Genomic DNA, 13,495 nt, shown 5'->3' with positions numbered 1-13,495 from the left:
TGAAACTAAAGTAACACTGCATATCAACTAGACTTCAATTTAAAAAAAAAAGAATATGCATCAGGAAAATGCAAACCAAAACCTGTTCATACCTACTAGAATGACTATAATCAAAAGAAATGGATTGTAAGAAATGGACAACACTGGTGAGGATGTAGAGAATTTTTAACCCTTGCATAATGCTATTGGGAATGTAAAATCCTGCAGCTATTATATAAAACAGTTTGGTGGTTCCTCAAAAAGCTAAACAAAGATTTACAGTATGACAGCAATTTCACTCCTAGGTATATAACCAAAGGAACTGAATACAGGAACTCAAAACAGGTATTTGTATGCCCACTACAGCATTATTCACAACAGCCAAAAGGTGGACAACTCAGTTGTCCCTTAACAGATGAATGGATAAATAAAATGTACATCTATATCCAATGAAATATTACTCTATTCTAAAAAGGTGTTACGTTCTGATACATGTTACAACATGAACTCTGAAAACATGCAAAGTATACTAAACCAAACACAAAAGGACAACTATTGTATGATTACAGTCATATGATTTATCTAGAATAGGCAAATCCAGAGACAGAAAGTGGCTAGAATTTACTGGGGGTTGCAGGGAGAGAAGAATGGTGAGTTATTAATGATTACAGACTTTCTGGGGTTATGAAAAAGTTATGAAAAAGAAATAGGCAGTGGTGACAATTCACAAAACTTTGAATTTAACAATGCCACTGAATTGCTGTACAATTAGTCAAATGACAAATTTTATGTTATATACATTTAAATTTAAAAGATTAGTAAAGTGTAATATTCCAAAAGCCACCAAACTACACTTTAAATGGGTTAACTGTATGGTATGTGAATTATATCTCAATAAAGCTATTTTAAAAACCCCACATAGACTATGTCATTGTACATACTCGGGTTCAATACCTTGGCTCCCGATTTACTAGCTTTGAGATCACAGCAAGTTCACTGAACCTCTCTAAGCCTCAGTTTTCTTATCCTAAAACAGAATACAACTATCTGTCTGTTAGGGCTGTTAGTAAGATTGATATAATTCACATAAAATTTTAGTATAGTGCCTAGCACCTAACTTGTGCTGAATAAATGTTAGCTCTGGAAGGGGATATAATATAGTGGTTGTGATCTTGAGCTTTGGAGACAGATTACCCAGATGCAACTCAAAGGTTACTCTCTGACCTCGTATGATTAGGCTACCTGTTCTTGTCTCTTCATCTGTAAAAAATAAATCTCTAACAGTACTTACACTTCACAGGTTTGAGTATTAAATACGGTATCAGTGTGTTTTAAGAGGTTTAGCAAATATGATTATTGTTATAACTAACGCAAAGAAATAAAGAATCTGAGAATTGTTAATACCTAAACAAAATTTTCACTTTAACAGAAACACAGTATTATAAACAGAAGACTACAGTGTACAGACTTTTGGAATTTACATTGTTAGTGTTCATTCTTTTAAAACCTTAAAAAAAATCGTATACACAAAATTTGCCACAGCAGCACTTGCCTACAGTTTATTCCTTTGGGAAAATTAATCTGTCTCAAAACAAATTCTTAATTACTTATGATCTCCAAGAATGCTGGCTTCAACTTAATAGTTAATGAACAGGCAATATAGATAGGTACTAAACACGGCAAACATTATAAAGTCAAATTCTCTTGAAGAAATTCCCAGAATAATGTGCACCAAGAGGAGAATATGGACGCTTCAAAGAAAAGTGACTTTTTCTAACACTAGCCAAGCCTGTAGACATGACCACTACTTAAACAAAAGTTTTAAAAATAAAATTATTTCTTATACAACTGCTAGTCAAGAAACAAAACTCTTCTCCTTGAGAGACTATAAAATTAGATATATGTAATTAGACATGTAAAGAAAATTTCAAGAATGACAATAGATCTTAAGAAGTCAGAAAATATTCTGAATAGAGCCTTATCTTTAAGAACACATTAGAAGAGGGGAGCTGCTAATACTTCCCCATACAATGTCTGCTGGGTATTACTGCTAAAGACAAAGTACCAGGGGATAAGAACCCTTAGTATTAGAGTGGTCTTTCTTTATAGTGGAGACAATGCATATTTTTCACATAACTCTGATGAAAGCTTACCATACATGACATTAACATAGTTCAGTATTTTGTCTAAAATAAAGCAGTTAATGACTTAATAATTCCTTAGGAGTTATGGACTAGATACCCAAATTGTTGGGAGGAGGGGGGTAATAATCATTGACTTTTACAAAAATTTCAGACTACACTATCACTTATTTCAGTATCAACTCAAATTTATATACCTCATTTTCAATGTAGCTGTTGAGAAGATCTTGGCCCAATTGTCTACACAGGCTACTCTGAATAGGCAGATCAATACTCTTGACTTTTCCTTTTTTAATAGTCTGGTTTAATCGATCTTGTTTGTCTGAGGGAGCTGACTGCAAAGAGAAATGCAAAAGAAGTAAAATAAAACCAGCTTAAAAAAAGATTTAAAAGTGATTTCAGATGAAACAAAAAAGTAAAATCAAAACTTTTACCATCTACTGTACTTAAGACTACTTTTATATAGATAGTATTTTATACACTGCATACACTACATCTTTCTACATAAAAGACACCAGGATGGAAATGCAAATTAAAGCCAAAATGAGATGCCACTTCACACTCAATAGCAACAGCTATAATGAAAAAAAGGAAAATAAGAATTGGTGAGGATGTGGAGAAACTGGAACCCTCATATACTGCTAACAAGATTATAAAATACTGAAACCACTCTGGAAAAACAGTTGGGCAGTTCCTGAGTGATGGTAACACTATAAAAATGACTATAGTAATAGTTGCAAAACTCTGCACTATTACATTTATAAAATGGAGTGTATTAAAAACCACTGAATTGTACACTTTAAATGGGTGGACTATACGGTATATAAACTATATCTTAAGCTATTAAACAATTAAAGCAAAAAATACCAAGAAAAATTGAAAATCTAGAAAAATAGGCTTTAATTTTTAAATTACAGAGAGCCTAGAACTATTTTGTTGTTCTTTTGTTTTGTTTTGTTTTGGAGAGCCTAGGACTTGAAACAGGATCTTTATAACCTCTGGAAAAGATCTACAAATAACCTACAACTAACTAATATAGATTAAATTCTGTTCAGGTTAGACAGACCTGTTGAAGATGATTATTTAGAACTGCAGCCCCATTCATCTGGGTGTTTAGATCGGGATCTCTCCCTTTTATTGGCAACAACTGTCTCAGTAAAATGATGACTTTCAATAAAAGAATTCTCCTTTAAAGTTTTACCTTCAAAAAAATATATATATATATTTTTTGCACAAAGGGAAATATTGTATAATATGCAGCAAAATGCTAAGAGTGGTTAATTTTGAGATGTGAGGTTACTGACAATGTAAGTTTTCTTCATTTAGCTTATTATATTTCCCATTTTTCTGGGATTATATGGTTTTTAACGACACACAAAAAAATTACTGAAAAATGCATCTTCTTTTTCTCACCAAAGGGATAATTTTACTTACATTGTTAGTGTTCGTTCTTTTAAAAATCCTCTATAATAAACTCATAGAATTATATTTATTCTGGTTATATGCCTCTATACTTCCAGAGTACTAAGATTTAAAATATCAAGTGTATTAAAAGCATGCAGTATAAAGTAAATATGTTACTCAAAATACCAATCTCAAAAAGACACAACCACAAAAACAGTAAAACACACCTTTGTTTTGGTTCCTGTATGATCAATTTCCTCTTCTGGGGTGTGTTCAGCATGACATTTTTGATGCCCTCCTTCTTCTTGGTCAACTTGCATTTTATCCTGGATAGAAAAATGTAATTGATAACATGAGTGTCCTCCTTATTCTATTTTTAAAAAATAAACAGGGTGTTAAGTGTTCAAAATTGTAATGTGTGAAGAATGTAAAGTAGAAGGCTGTTTTCCAAATGAGAAAAACTACAAATAAAAAGATTAACACACAAAAGAAAAAGATCTATTTGATGATAAGTGAATAAACAGTTTCATTCAGCTGTGGTCAAGTAACTACAAAAGAAACAGAAAATGGTTTTCAAGTTAAAGTCACCAATCAAAATTCACAAATATAAGCTTACCAAAAAAAGAACATTAAATTTGACTTGAAAGATATTTCTTACCAAAAAAAGAACATTAAATTTGACTTGAAAAATATTTTTAAAGAACTAAATGTGGGAAAATGAGATAAAAAATACATGTATTACATAAGTTCATTTTTTTAAAATGTAGTAAAATACCCAATACATCAGAACTGTCAAAGTAGATGTCTCCAAATTATTACAAAGTAAATTTCAAAGATTTTTTAATGTCTAAAAGACAAACTTTCAACCAGTTAAAATAAACTTTACTTGGTAAACAATCACAAGTAATAGATTTTTCTGGTCTTTCTTAACCTTATATGGCCATCCTACTAAAAAGATGCCTGGAATTCAGGAATCAGTATCATTTAAGTCTTCTTATATATTTGGAGTTAAGCAAATATAAAATACTCAGAAGGCTATCATGAAGAAATGCTTACTTGTGGCAAAGAGAATAATAAGTTAGAAGATCTTTTAACCAGTGTTCTTTGTAGTTAAAAGGTCAGTTATCTTCTGGGATGCCTGGGTGCCTCAGTGGAGAAAGTGGCTGACTCTTGGTTTTGGCTTGGGTCATAATCTCAGAGTCCTGGGATCAAGCCCCAAGTAAGTAAGTCAGCTTGTGGATGCTGTCTCTGCCCCTCCCCTTGCCCTCTAATAAATCTTTTAAAAAGTTTTTTTTTTTTAGAAAGCCAAATATTTCTGATGTTCCACCCCACCCTACCCCCAGGCAACTTCCAACTGTAGAATTTCCCTGATCCTGATTGAAAAAAGGTGAAAAAAAATGATATAGTGGTGAGTTGGTACAATGTAGGAAGACACAAATACATTTAACTCTACTTCATGAAATACTAAGAAAAAAATACTTTCAATTAAGTGGCCAAAATGCTTGATCAGTTAGCATTTTTATTTGATACTTACTGAAAGAGCTCTTCTAACATGTATATATTTATCTCTAAAAGATAAATCATATGAAGTGGTTAAGGTATTTCTAAAACTTCACATTCAAATTTTCAACTCCTCTGAATCAGTTAATTCAGTTGTTAAGTATTTTTCTACAAATACTGTCCTCTCTGCCATCAAAAGCATCAGTGACCCAGCATTTGTTTAAAAATTATTCCAGTATGGTCTCTTAATATTTTCTTATAAGCCCCTGATACTTATTCTGTAAGTTTTATGATGGTATTTTTTTTAAGATTTTATTTTATTTGACAGAGATCACAAGTAGGCAGAGAGGCAGGCAGAGAAAGAGAGGGGGGAAGCAGGCTCCCTGCTGAGCAGAGAGCCCGATGTGGGGCTCGATCCCAGGACCCTGGGATCATGACCTGAGCTGAAGGCAGAGGCTTTAACCCACTGAGCCACTCGGGCACCCCTATGATAGTGTTTTCTTTAGAACACCAAAAGGAGTCAGTTTTCAAACAGCAACCAGGACTTGAATTCCTTCCATGAAAGGTCTTAAAAACAATTTGCTGATGGAAGTGTCAAGGGATGCAATTGCCTAGTCATGCCATTGGGAATAAAAACCAAATTCACACTTGTACAGGTGATAAGAACTGTATGATGAGTACTGCCACTGGCAACAATACATAAAAGATATGATCATTTGCAAAACTGACCCCAATTTCAGATATATTAAAAAAAAAAGTAGAAATTGTACAGCTTACAAATGATTTGAGAGTAATATGTTAACCTTTTGAAATGATTTGAGAAGGTTCGTACAAATATTATCCATGGTGGGGAAATTAAAAGAAGTGCTTCTAGACTTTGGCTTCTCTAACAGATTTTAAAATTGCATGAGGGTCCAGATCGTTTTTCTGTTCCCTGCTATATCCATATACATATTCTAGTGCTTTTAGTTATTTGCTGAATAAAAAGTACTTAGGAATAAAATCCAGGGGTGCCTGGGTGGTACAGTTGGTTAAGCATCCAACTCTTGGTTTCAGCTCAGGTCATGATCTGAGGGTCATGAGACTGAACCCTGTATCAGGCTCCATGCTCAGTGCAGAGTCTGCTTGAGATTCTCTCTCCCTCTGCCCATTAGCTTGTGCTCTCTAAAATAAGTAAATCTTAAAAAAAAAAAAAAAATGAATAACATCCAGAATTATTATCATGAACTATATAAAGGCTTTACTGGATTTGTCCCTTGATCTACCTTTCTTGCCACTCTCCCCAGCTTCTCCACTCCTGTATCTCATGTATCAGCTACCCTTGCACATTTGTTACAACAAAAAAGGGCTTTCTGCTTCAGTGGCTTTATACTTGTTACTCACTCAGCCCAGACATCTACCCACACCTTACCTTCAGACTGCTTTCTTATCTTTCAGGCTTGCTTACCTGTTCCTTCTTCACAGAGGCTTTCCTTCTCACTACCACACAGTTAATTTCCACTACGCATCCCACCCCCCCCATTAATTTCCTTTATATTTAAATGGTATCTTGTTGTTTCCAGCTTGTCCTTTCCCATTAGAATGTGTTAAAAGACAGATGGAGACCTTTTCTTTCTTGCTTACCACTGTATTCTCAGTGCTTAAAACAGTGCCTCATACATATAAGTAATCAGATATTTTGAAAAAATGGTCAACAATTGGGGAATAATAAAATCAAAGTATATTAGTACAGTAAGTGGCATATAGTCTTTCTGATCTCTGCTTTTGTGACAAAGACAAAGCTGTGATAACTTCTTAGTATGACCATATATTAATATATATATGTGTACATGTATGTGTATATATATATACACACATATATATTTACACCTAGAAATATTAATTTTGAGGTATCTTTATATTGAAGAAAAGTCAGTAATCTGTTGATTTTTTTGGGAAAACCAAAGCTATCCTAATTTTTAATTAAAAAAAAAAAGAGACCCATAAAATAATCTTTCATAAATCAACTCATGGAAAAGCCCCCCCAGCAAAAAAGATTCCTGCTGCATACTGGGTTTACGTCAAAGCCAATAGTGTCAGCAAACAGGGAAGAGTAAAAAGAACTTACTACCCTCTTAGTTTCCCTCTAAAACTGAAACAATTAAATTCCAAAGTCTACTCTGATTTGGTTCACATTTTTTGGGAAGAAGGAAGAAACAACTTTATAATGGTATGTAAGACTTAGCTCTTAAACTTCTGGATACAGAATTTAAAAAATCCTAGAGAAAACCATTAAGAAATAAATACAGCATACAGGATGTTTTCTACACAGGACACTCAAACATCACTCCTTGTTAGCAATGCGTTGGAAATGAACTACAATTTATTCAACACTTATTATATCCAGCTATGGTAGGGATTTAAAAGGAGATAATAGGTATGGTACATGCCTGCTAAATATGCCAAGGATATGATCCACAATATTAACCTTTCTTTTTCTCTTGATTATGTATGTTGTAGAAAGAATATTTAGGAACATCTTACTTATCTAGAAGAAATCCCTTATATGGGGACATCAACTACCTGGAAATGTTCCTATAAGCCAAAACACTCTTGTGTAGGCAAGTCAGTCTCTTGAATGGCCAAAGCAGCTGTCATAACTTCATACCCTTTATTCACAGGTACAATCTTTTAAGTCCACATCCAGATCATTCTTTCAAGCCCACAGACAAAATAAAAGCAGCAAATAAATGCTAGAGGTGGCAGAAAAATGGATGCTAAATTATTGTTTTTAGTGCCTAGGATCTGCTATATACAGAAAATGAAATAAAGGTCTCAGCATAGAGTATTAAGAAAAAGAAGTGAAGAAAACTGAAATAGTTATGAAAAACTCATCCTAATGGCATAAAGAGTGCTCTCAATATTAGTAAAAATAAATCTTAATGGATTAAATGTAAATGTCTGACAAATTATTATGAACTACAACTAAGAAAACTAACTTTTCAAAAAAAACCTAGTCTTACATTAATTATAAAAAATTTATACTCTTTACTAACAGATTAAGACACTTCTTTTCTCCTCAGTTCAAGGAAAGATACAATAGCAAAATAATACATGGGAAGAAGAATGAAAGAAAATGCCACGATCCTTCTTAAATGGGTACTTTAAACAGCAGCAGAATTCTGATCAATGTGGAAGATTTTAGTGTAAGTATTAATAAAAACAAAGAGACAAACTTCACAAAAGATAGAAACAGTCTTGAAATTTAACAAAACAAAATCCATTTTTAAAAAAAGATTTATTCTTCTATTTGAAAGAGAGAGGGCACATGAGCAGGAATGGCAAAGGGAGAGAAAATCTCAAGCAGACTCTCCAACGCAGGGCTTGATCTCACAATCCTGAGATCACAGCCTGAGCTGAAATCAAGAGTTGGATGCCCCATGAGCCACATCACCCAGGCACCCTCAAAATCCATTCTTAATATACACAAAACACAAAAAATCTAGGGCAGATTTCCAAAACAAAATCTAGTATCCCATTAAAAATAACTTATAAATAGTACTTATATAAAAAGATGAAACCCTTATGTAATGGAAATTATCACGTTCTCCTAGATTCCTGCATCTAAAGTATACGAAGAGTAATATAGTCTTAGGGTCATGTAACTCTTTCCTAAGGAAATAAACAGTCTAAAATCTGTACTGACATTACTGAATGTATAGCACACTCTTATGTTCAAATACCAAGATATCTCCTAAGCCCAGAAAAATAGCATTAAGCATGTACTTTAATCTAAAAAAAGGTACATGTATAGTTCAAACTGTATCAGTCTGAATGGATTTATCTCTAAGCTAAAAAGCTAGCCATAATACATGTTTTTAATGGAAATAAAAAAGAATTTAGGAAATACAACTTCAAACACATGTGTTTCATGTAGGGCTATTAAAGATGCAAAACCTCAGGCGCTTGGGTGGCTCAGTGGGTTAAGCCTCTGCCTTCAGCTCAGATCATGATCTCAGGGTCCTGGGATCGAGCCCCACATCGGGCTCTCTGCTCAGCGGGGAGCCTGCTTCCTCCTCTCTCTCTGCCTGCCTCTCTGACTACTTGTGATCTCTGTCTGTCAAATAAATAAATAAAATCTTAAAAAAAAAAAAAAGATGCAAAACCTCTAAAGAGTTTAAAAATGTGAAAGATGTACAGCATTTAAAATTATACTTAAAAAATCATTCTTTGATGCTTTTATTTAAAAAGTTTATATCAATTTTTACAGTAAAATCTCAGAGATTAATATTTTCAACTTTTAAGCTATCAGTTATAACTAAGAAACTATTTATTAGAGGAATCTTGAAATAGGCTTTCTACATACCACATCATCTTTGCTTTCATTCTTAAATGAAGTTTCTGTCTCCATAGGAGCATCACTGTGATCCCCTTCCACATTTTGCTTCTCAATTACTGATGCACTGGCCACACTGAAGATTCCATGAATGTTAACACGAACTTTAACCTTCACTTTAGAACTATCACCATCAGACTGAGGAAAAACATTCTGAATAGTGAAGCTCCCTTAAGGAAAAAAGAGCTTCCATCAGAACATGAGCCTCCAATTAATTTATTCATTCATTCTTTTAGATGAAGGCAAATAATCATAAATTATATCCAGAATAACTACTGTGGAAAATGCACTGACCCTAGATCACCTCTTTTTTATATCTTAATGGACCTAATATTAAGAATTAGAAGGGTTAAGCAGCCTGCCCAAAATCATCAATGCTAGGACAAAGTTAAGTTGGAATTTCAACAAAGGACAATTTGACTCAAGGCAATAGAGCTTTTAAGTATTTTATAAATTGCTATTTTAAAACCAAAATAACAAAATTCAATTTATGAGCTTGATAAAAATGGAAATTCTCCTTTTGCTCCAAGTTTTGCAAATCATAACCATCTTGGTAATTCGCAAATAAAGCAATTTTTAAAAAATTTACCCTATAACAAAATTGCTAAGTTATTCAGTCACTAATAACTACAGAGATATTAACTTTTCACTTTAAGAAACTATTTTATTATATCTTTTAAAATACCTATTTTTAGGTAATCTCTACACCCAACATGGGGTTTGAACTCACAACCCCAAGATTAAGATTTACACAATGCTTCCAACTAAGCCACCCAGGTGCCCTTCTGCTGTTTTATTTTTCAAAATCCATAATATATAATGATATCTATAGGATAAAGGACACTAGGCAGAAAAACTGAAGTAAAAAATTTGGTTGACCTTTGTTACAGGTTGAATTGAGACCCTTACCCTCAAATTAATATAAAGTCCTATTCTCAAGTACCTCAGATGACCTTATTTGGAAGACAAGGTCTTAGCAGAGGTAATCAGGTTAAAATGAGGTTATCAGGGTAGGCTTTAATCCAGTGACTGATGTCCTTATATGGAGACAGATACACATATAGGGCAAATGTCATGTGAACATGAAGATGGCCATCTACCAACCAAGGACAGAAGCCTGGAGCAGATCCTTTCCTCAAAACCCTCAGAAGGAATCCTGTCAACACTTTGATTTCATACTTCTAGCTTCTAGAACTGGAGACAACAAATTCTGTTTGAGCCACTCAGTTACAGAAGCAAAGGCAACAAATTCCACCTTCCCTAACTTATTTCTACTGCTTTAAATAACATATTTGAGATATTCAGATTGTTCCCTTTTTAGTCTGTCAATAAAAGCAATACAAATAGAAAATTTAAAGAATTATAAATTATTCCTTCTCTTAAATGTTATAAAAATCATACTTTGTTTTATATCTCTAAAAAAGATTACTCAGCTAAAACAGTTATTACAGTCTCCAATTTTCACTTTTGTATTGATCCAATGATATGTATTCTAGTTGTTGTCAGGGAACTTAAGTTTAAACTCAGACTACATAGTCAGTCTAACAGCACAATTTCAACTTATTGTTAAAGGAGTTTTTCCATAAAAAAATGACCCTTACCCAAATCTTTCAGGTAAATTACAGGGCATTTTAAATAGAGAAGTCAAAATGAATTAAAAATATTCAGATTTGCTGTTAGTCCAGGATAAACTGTGAGTACTAAAAGCTCATGTTTAGAAAAAGTATGAATAGCTTTCAGTGCTAGCTTATCTCAAATATCAATTTATTAATTACTTGATTCAAATGTTAATATATTTATAAAGCAAACGTGAAATTTTTTTCTTGAGTTCTCTTACCAATTCTTGGATCAGGATAAGGCACTTCATGTAAATTAGTATAAAATGCTTCTAGTTCAAATGGTTCCTTCTTGTGGAAAGTAATGACTTTTGAAAATGGGGCAGGATGGTTCTTACAGAATACTTCACATTCCCTAAAATGAAGTGGGAAAATAGTTCAAAATAAACAGAAAGTTGTCTATGAATCAAGAATCCATGTGATTCCTAATTCAAAAGCAAGAACTCTAAAGACCTCTATCACAAATGTAAAGATAAAGAATTACTGGTTTTGCTATGAACATACAATTTGATAGGTTTATGGCTCAAAGTTTTTAGAATGTCTGTCATGAGACAATTTTATCCTACCAAAAAAAAAGAAAAATGAACTGAGACAAGATATTTTGAGGCCAAAATACAGGAAGTAGTTTTATGCTCACATCTGTGGACCAAATCCTATCAGTTTCCAAAATACTTGTCATATGTAACCCTTTTAATTCTAGCTCCCTTTAAAATAATTTAAAACTAATTTCAAACTTACAGAAAGGAGCAAAAATAACAGCACAAGGAACAAGGAACAACACCTATATATCTTTTAACTAGATTTACCGCCAGCATTTTATTCCTCTTTTCTCATCACTTAAGTGCACACTCTATGTACATGTGTATTTTTTTCAGAACCAGTGGAGGGTGATACCATACATTACAGCCCTTTACATCTAAGTACTTCAGTGTGAATTTCCTAACAGGGATATTTTCCACTATACCCACACTACAGCTGTCAACTTTATAAATCTGCACTGATACTTCCATATTCCAACTTCTTCAACTGATGTAATAACATCGTATTTCTTCCTCTCTAGTAAAGGAAGTTTAAAAATCTACATAAGAAGTCCCACTCTTAAACAGTTTAACAGAAGTAGCTTAAACTATTGTTTATAGTGACCCAGAATCTTACTCTATAATACTATACCATTACCCTATTCATTATGCAAGGTTTGCAAATCTCATATTCATGGACCTTGCCCTCTATCCCAGCTTTCAAAAACATACATTATCTTTTACTTTCTTATTGTAATCACTAGGATAGATTTACTTTTCAATTTAACTCCCCATATGTTTCTTAAAATACTTTTCTGGATCACTGTATCTTCAACTGAACTTAACTTTAATTATCTTCTTTAAAGTTTATTTAGGGGCTCTGGGTGGCTCAGTGGATTAGGCATCTGCCTTCAGCTCAAGTCATGATCCCAAGGTCTTAGGAAGGAATGCTGCAATGGGCTCCTTGCTTAGCAGGGAGTCTGCTTCTTCCTCTGCCCCTCACTCTGCTCATGACCTCTCTCTCTCTCTCTAATAAATACAATCTTTAAAAAAAACGTTTATTTAAGTTAATCTCTACACCCAACATGGGGCTCAAACTTACAACCCTAACATCAAGAGTCACATGCTCTTCCAACTGAGCCATCCAGGCGCCTCTGAAGTTAACTTTAAAGAACAGCATTTCTTGCCTCAAAATTGACATTAGGACATGCCATTTAAATGTTCTGCAAAACATTCACATCAGACTGATGATCCATAGTTTCAGAATTTGTGTAAAACTTTTAGTTTCTTGGGGGTGTGGATGTATAGAGCACAGAACAAAATTTTAAAAGTAACTTTAAAAGCTAAATACAGGTTTACCTTTTTGTACAAATTTTAAGCTCTGAAAACTAGTCAGATATATTATTGGAAACACAAATTTTTATTTTGGTAGGGAAGCAAGCTATTTCAATCTTAAGCAATAAAAGCATGAAAAGACTGTGGCTCATGAAAGTCAGAAATGCAAATCTATTAACAAAGTACTTATTTTCACTTTCAGAATGTTATCTTTAAAAGCATAGAAGAAAATGAGCTACAACAGATAATTCAGCAATGTTAAAAGGAATATAAATTGGTATAATCTTTTTGGTGAACAGTGTGGCAATACTGGTTATAATAATGCTCAATTCGGTCCTATATAGTTATCTTACAGATATACTAAACCCAACTAAACAACGAAATGTGTACAAGGATGTTCCTAATAGCACTAATTTAATCAGAAAAAATAAGACTTAAGTGTGTATTTGTTAAATTAATTATGGCACACACAACTGCTGAGAAAACAGTCACTATCTATTGACATGGAAAGGTAATATATGACATTTTAAAAAGGAAGTTGCACTGGAAAACACTCGGATAATGATGTATGTATTTAAAAAGAGCAACTTTTATTTTTGGATATTCAAGAAAATGGATAAATATAAG

At 33.1% G+C, this 13,495-nt stretch overlaps 1 protein-coding gene and 1 long non-coding RNA gene across 6 annotated transcripts in view; one reads left to right on the top strand and one right to left on the bottom strand.

Annotated features, from left to right (window-relative positions):
- HSPA4L (heat shock protein family A (Hsp70) member 4 like) overlaps nucleotides 1-13,495 on the bottom strand; it is a 52,080-nt gene that overhangs the window by 12,896 nt on the left and 25,689 nt on the right. For both annotated transcript variants that reach the window (XM_004747935.3, XM_004747936.2), the window contains exons 12-15: nucleotides 11,237-11,370; nucleotides 9,370-9,569; nucleotides 3,752-3,850; nucleotides 2,318-2,455 (exon numbers count right to left, since the gene is read on the bottom strand). In XM_004747935.3, the coding sequence (XP_004747992.1) occupies nucleotides 2,318-2,455; nucleotides 3,752-3,850; nucleotides 9,370-9,569; nucleotides 11,237-11,370 (571 nt within the window). The remainder of the gene's footprint in view (nucleotides 1-2,317; nucleotides 2,456-3,751; nucleotides 3,851-9,369; nucleotides 9,570-11,236; nucleotides 11,371-13,495) is intronic.
- LOC106005373 overlaps nucleotides 1-13,495 on the top strand; it is a 91,390-nt gene that overhangs the window by 60,539 nt on the left and 17,356 nt on the right. The gene's annotated exons all lie outside the window — the stretch shown is intronic.

This window comes from Mustela putorius, unplaced genomic scaffold (genome assembly GCF_011764305.1).
Source record: "Mustela putorius furo isolate JIRA1106 unplaced genomic scaffold, ASM1176430v1.1 tig00003866_pilon_pilon_pilon, whole genome shotgun sequence".
Taxonomy (NCBI): domain Eukaryota; kingdom Metazoa; phylum Chordata; class Mammalia; order Carnivora; family Mustelidae; genus Mustela; species Mustela putorius.
Note: the sequence above shows the minus strand (reverse complement) of the source record. Positions and strands in the feature narration are given on the sequence as shown.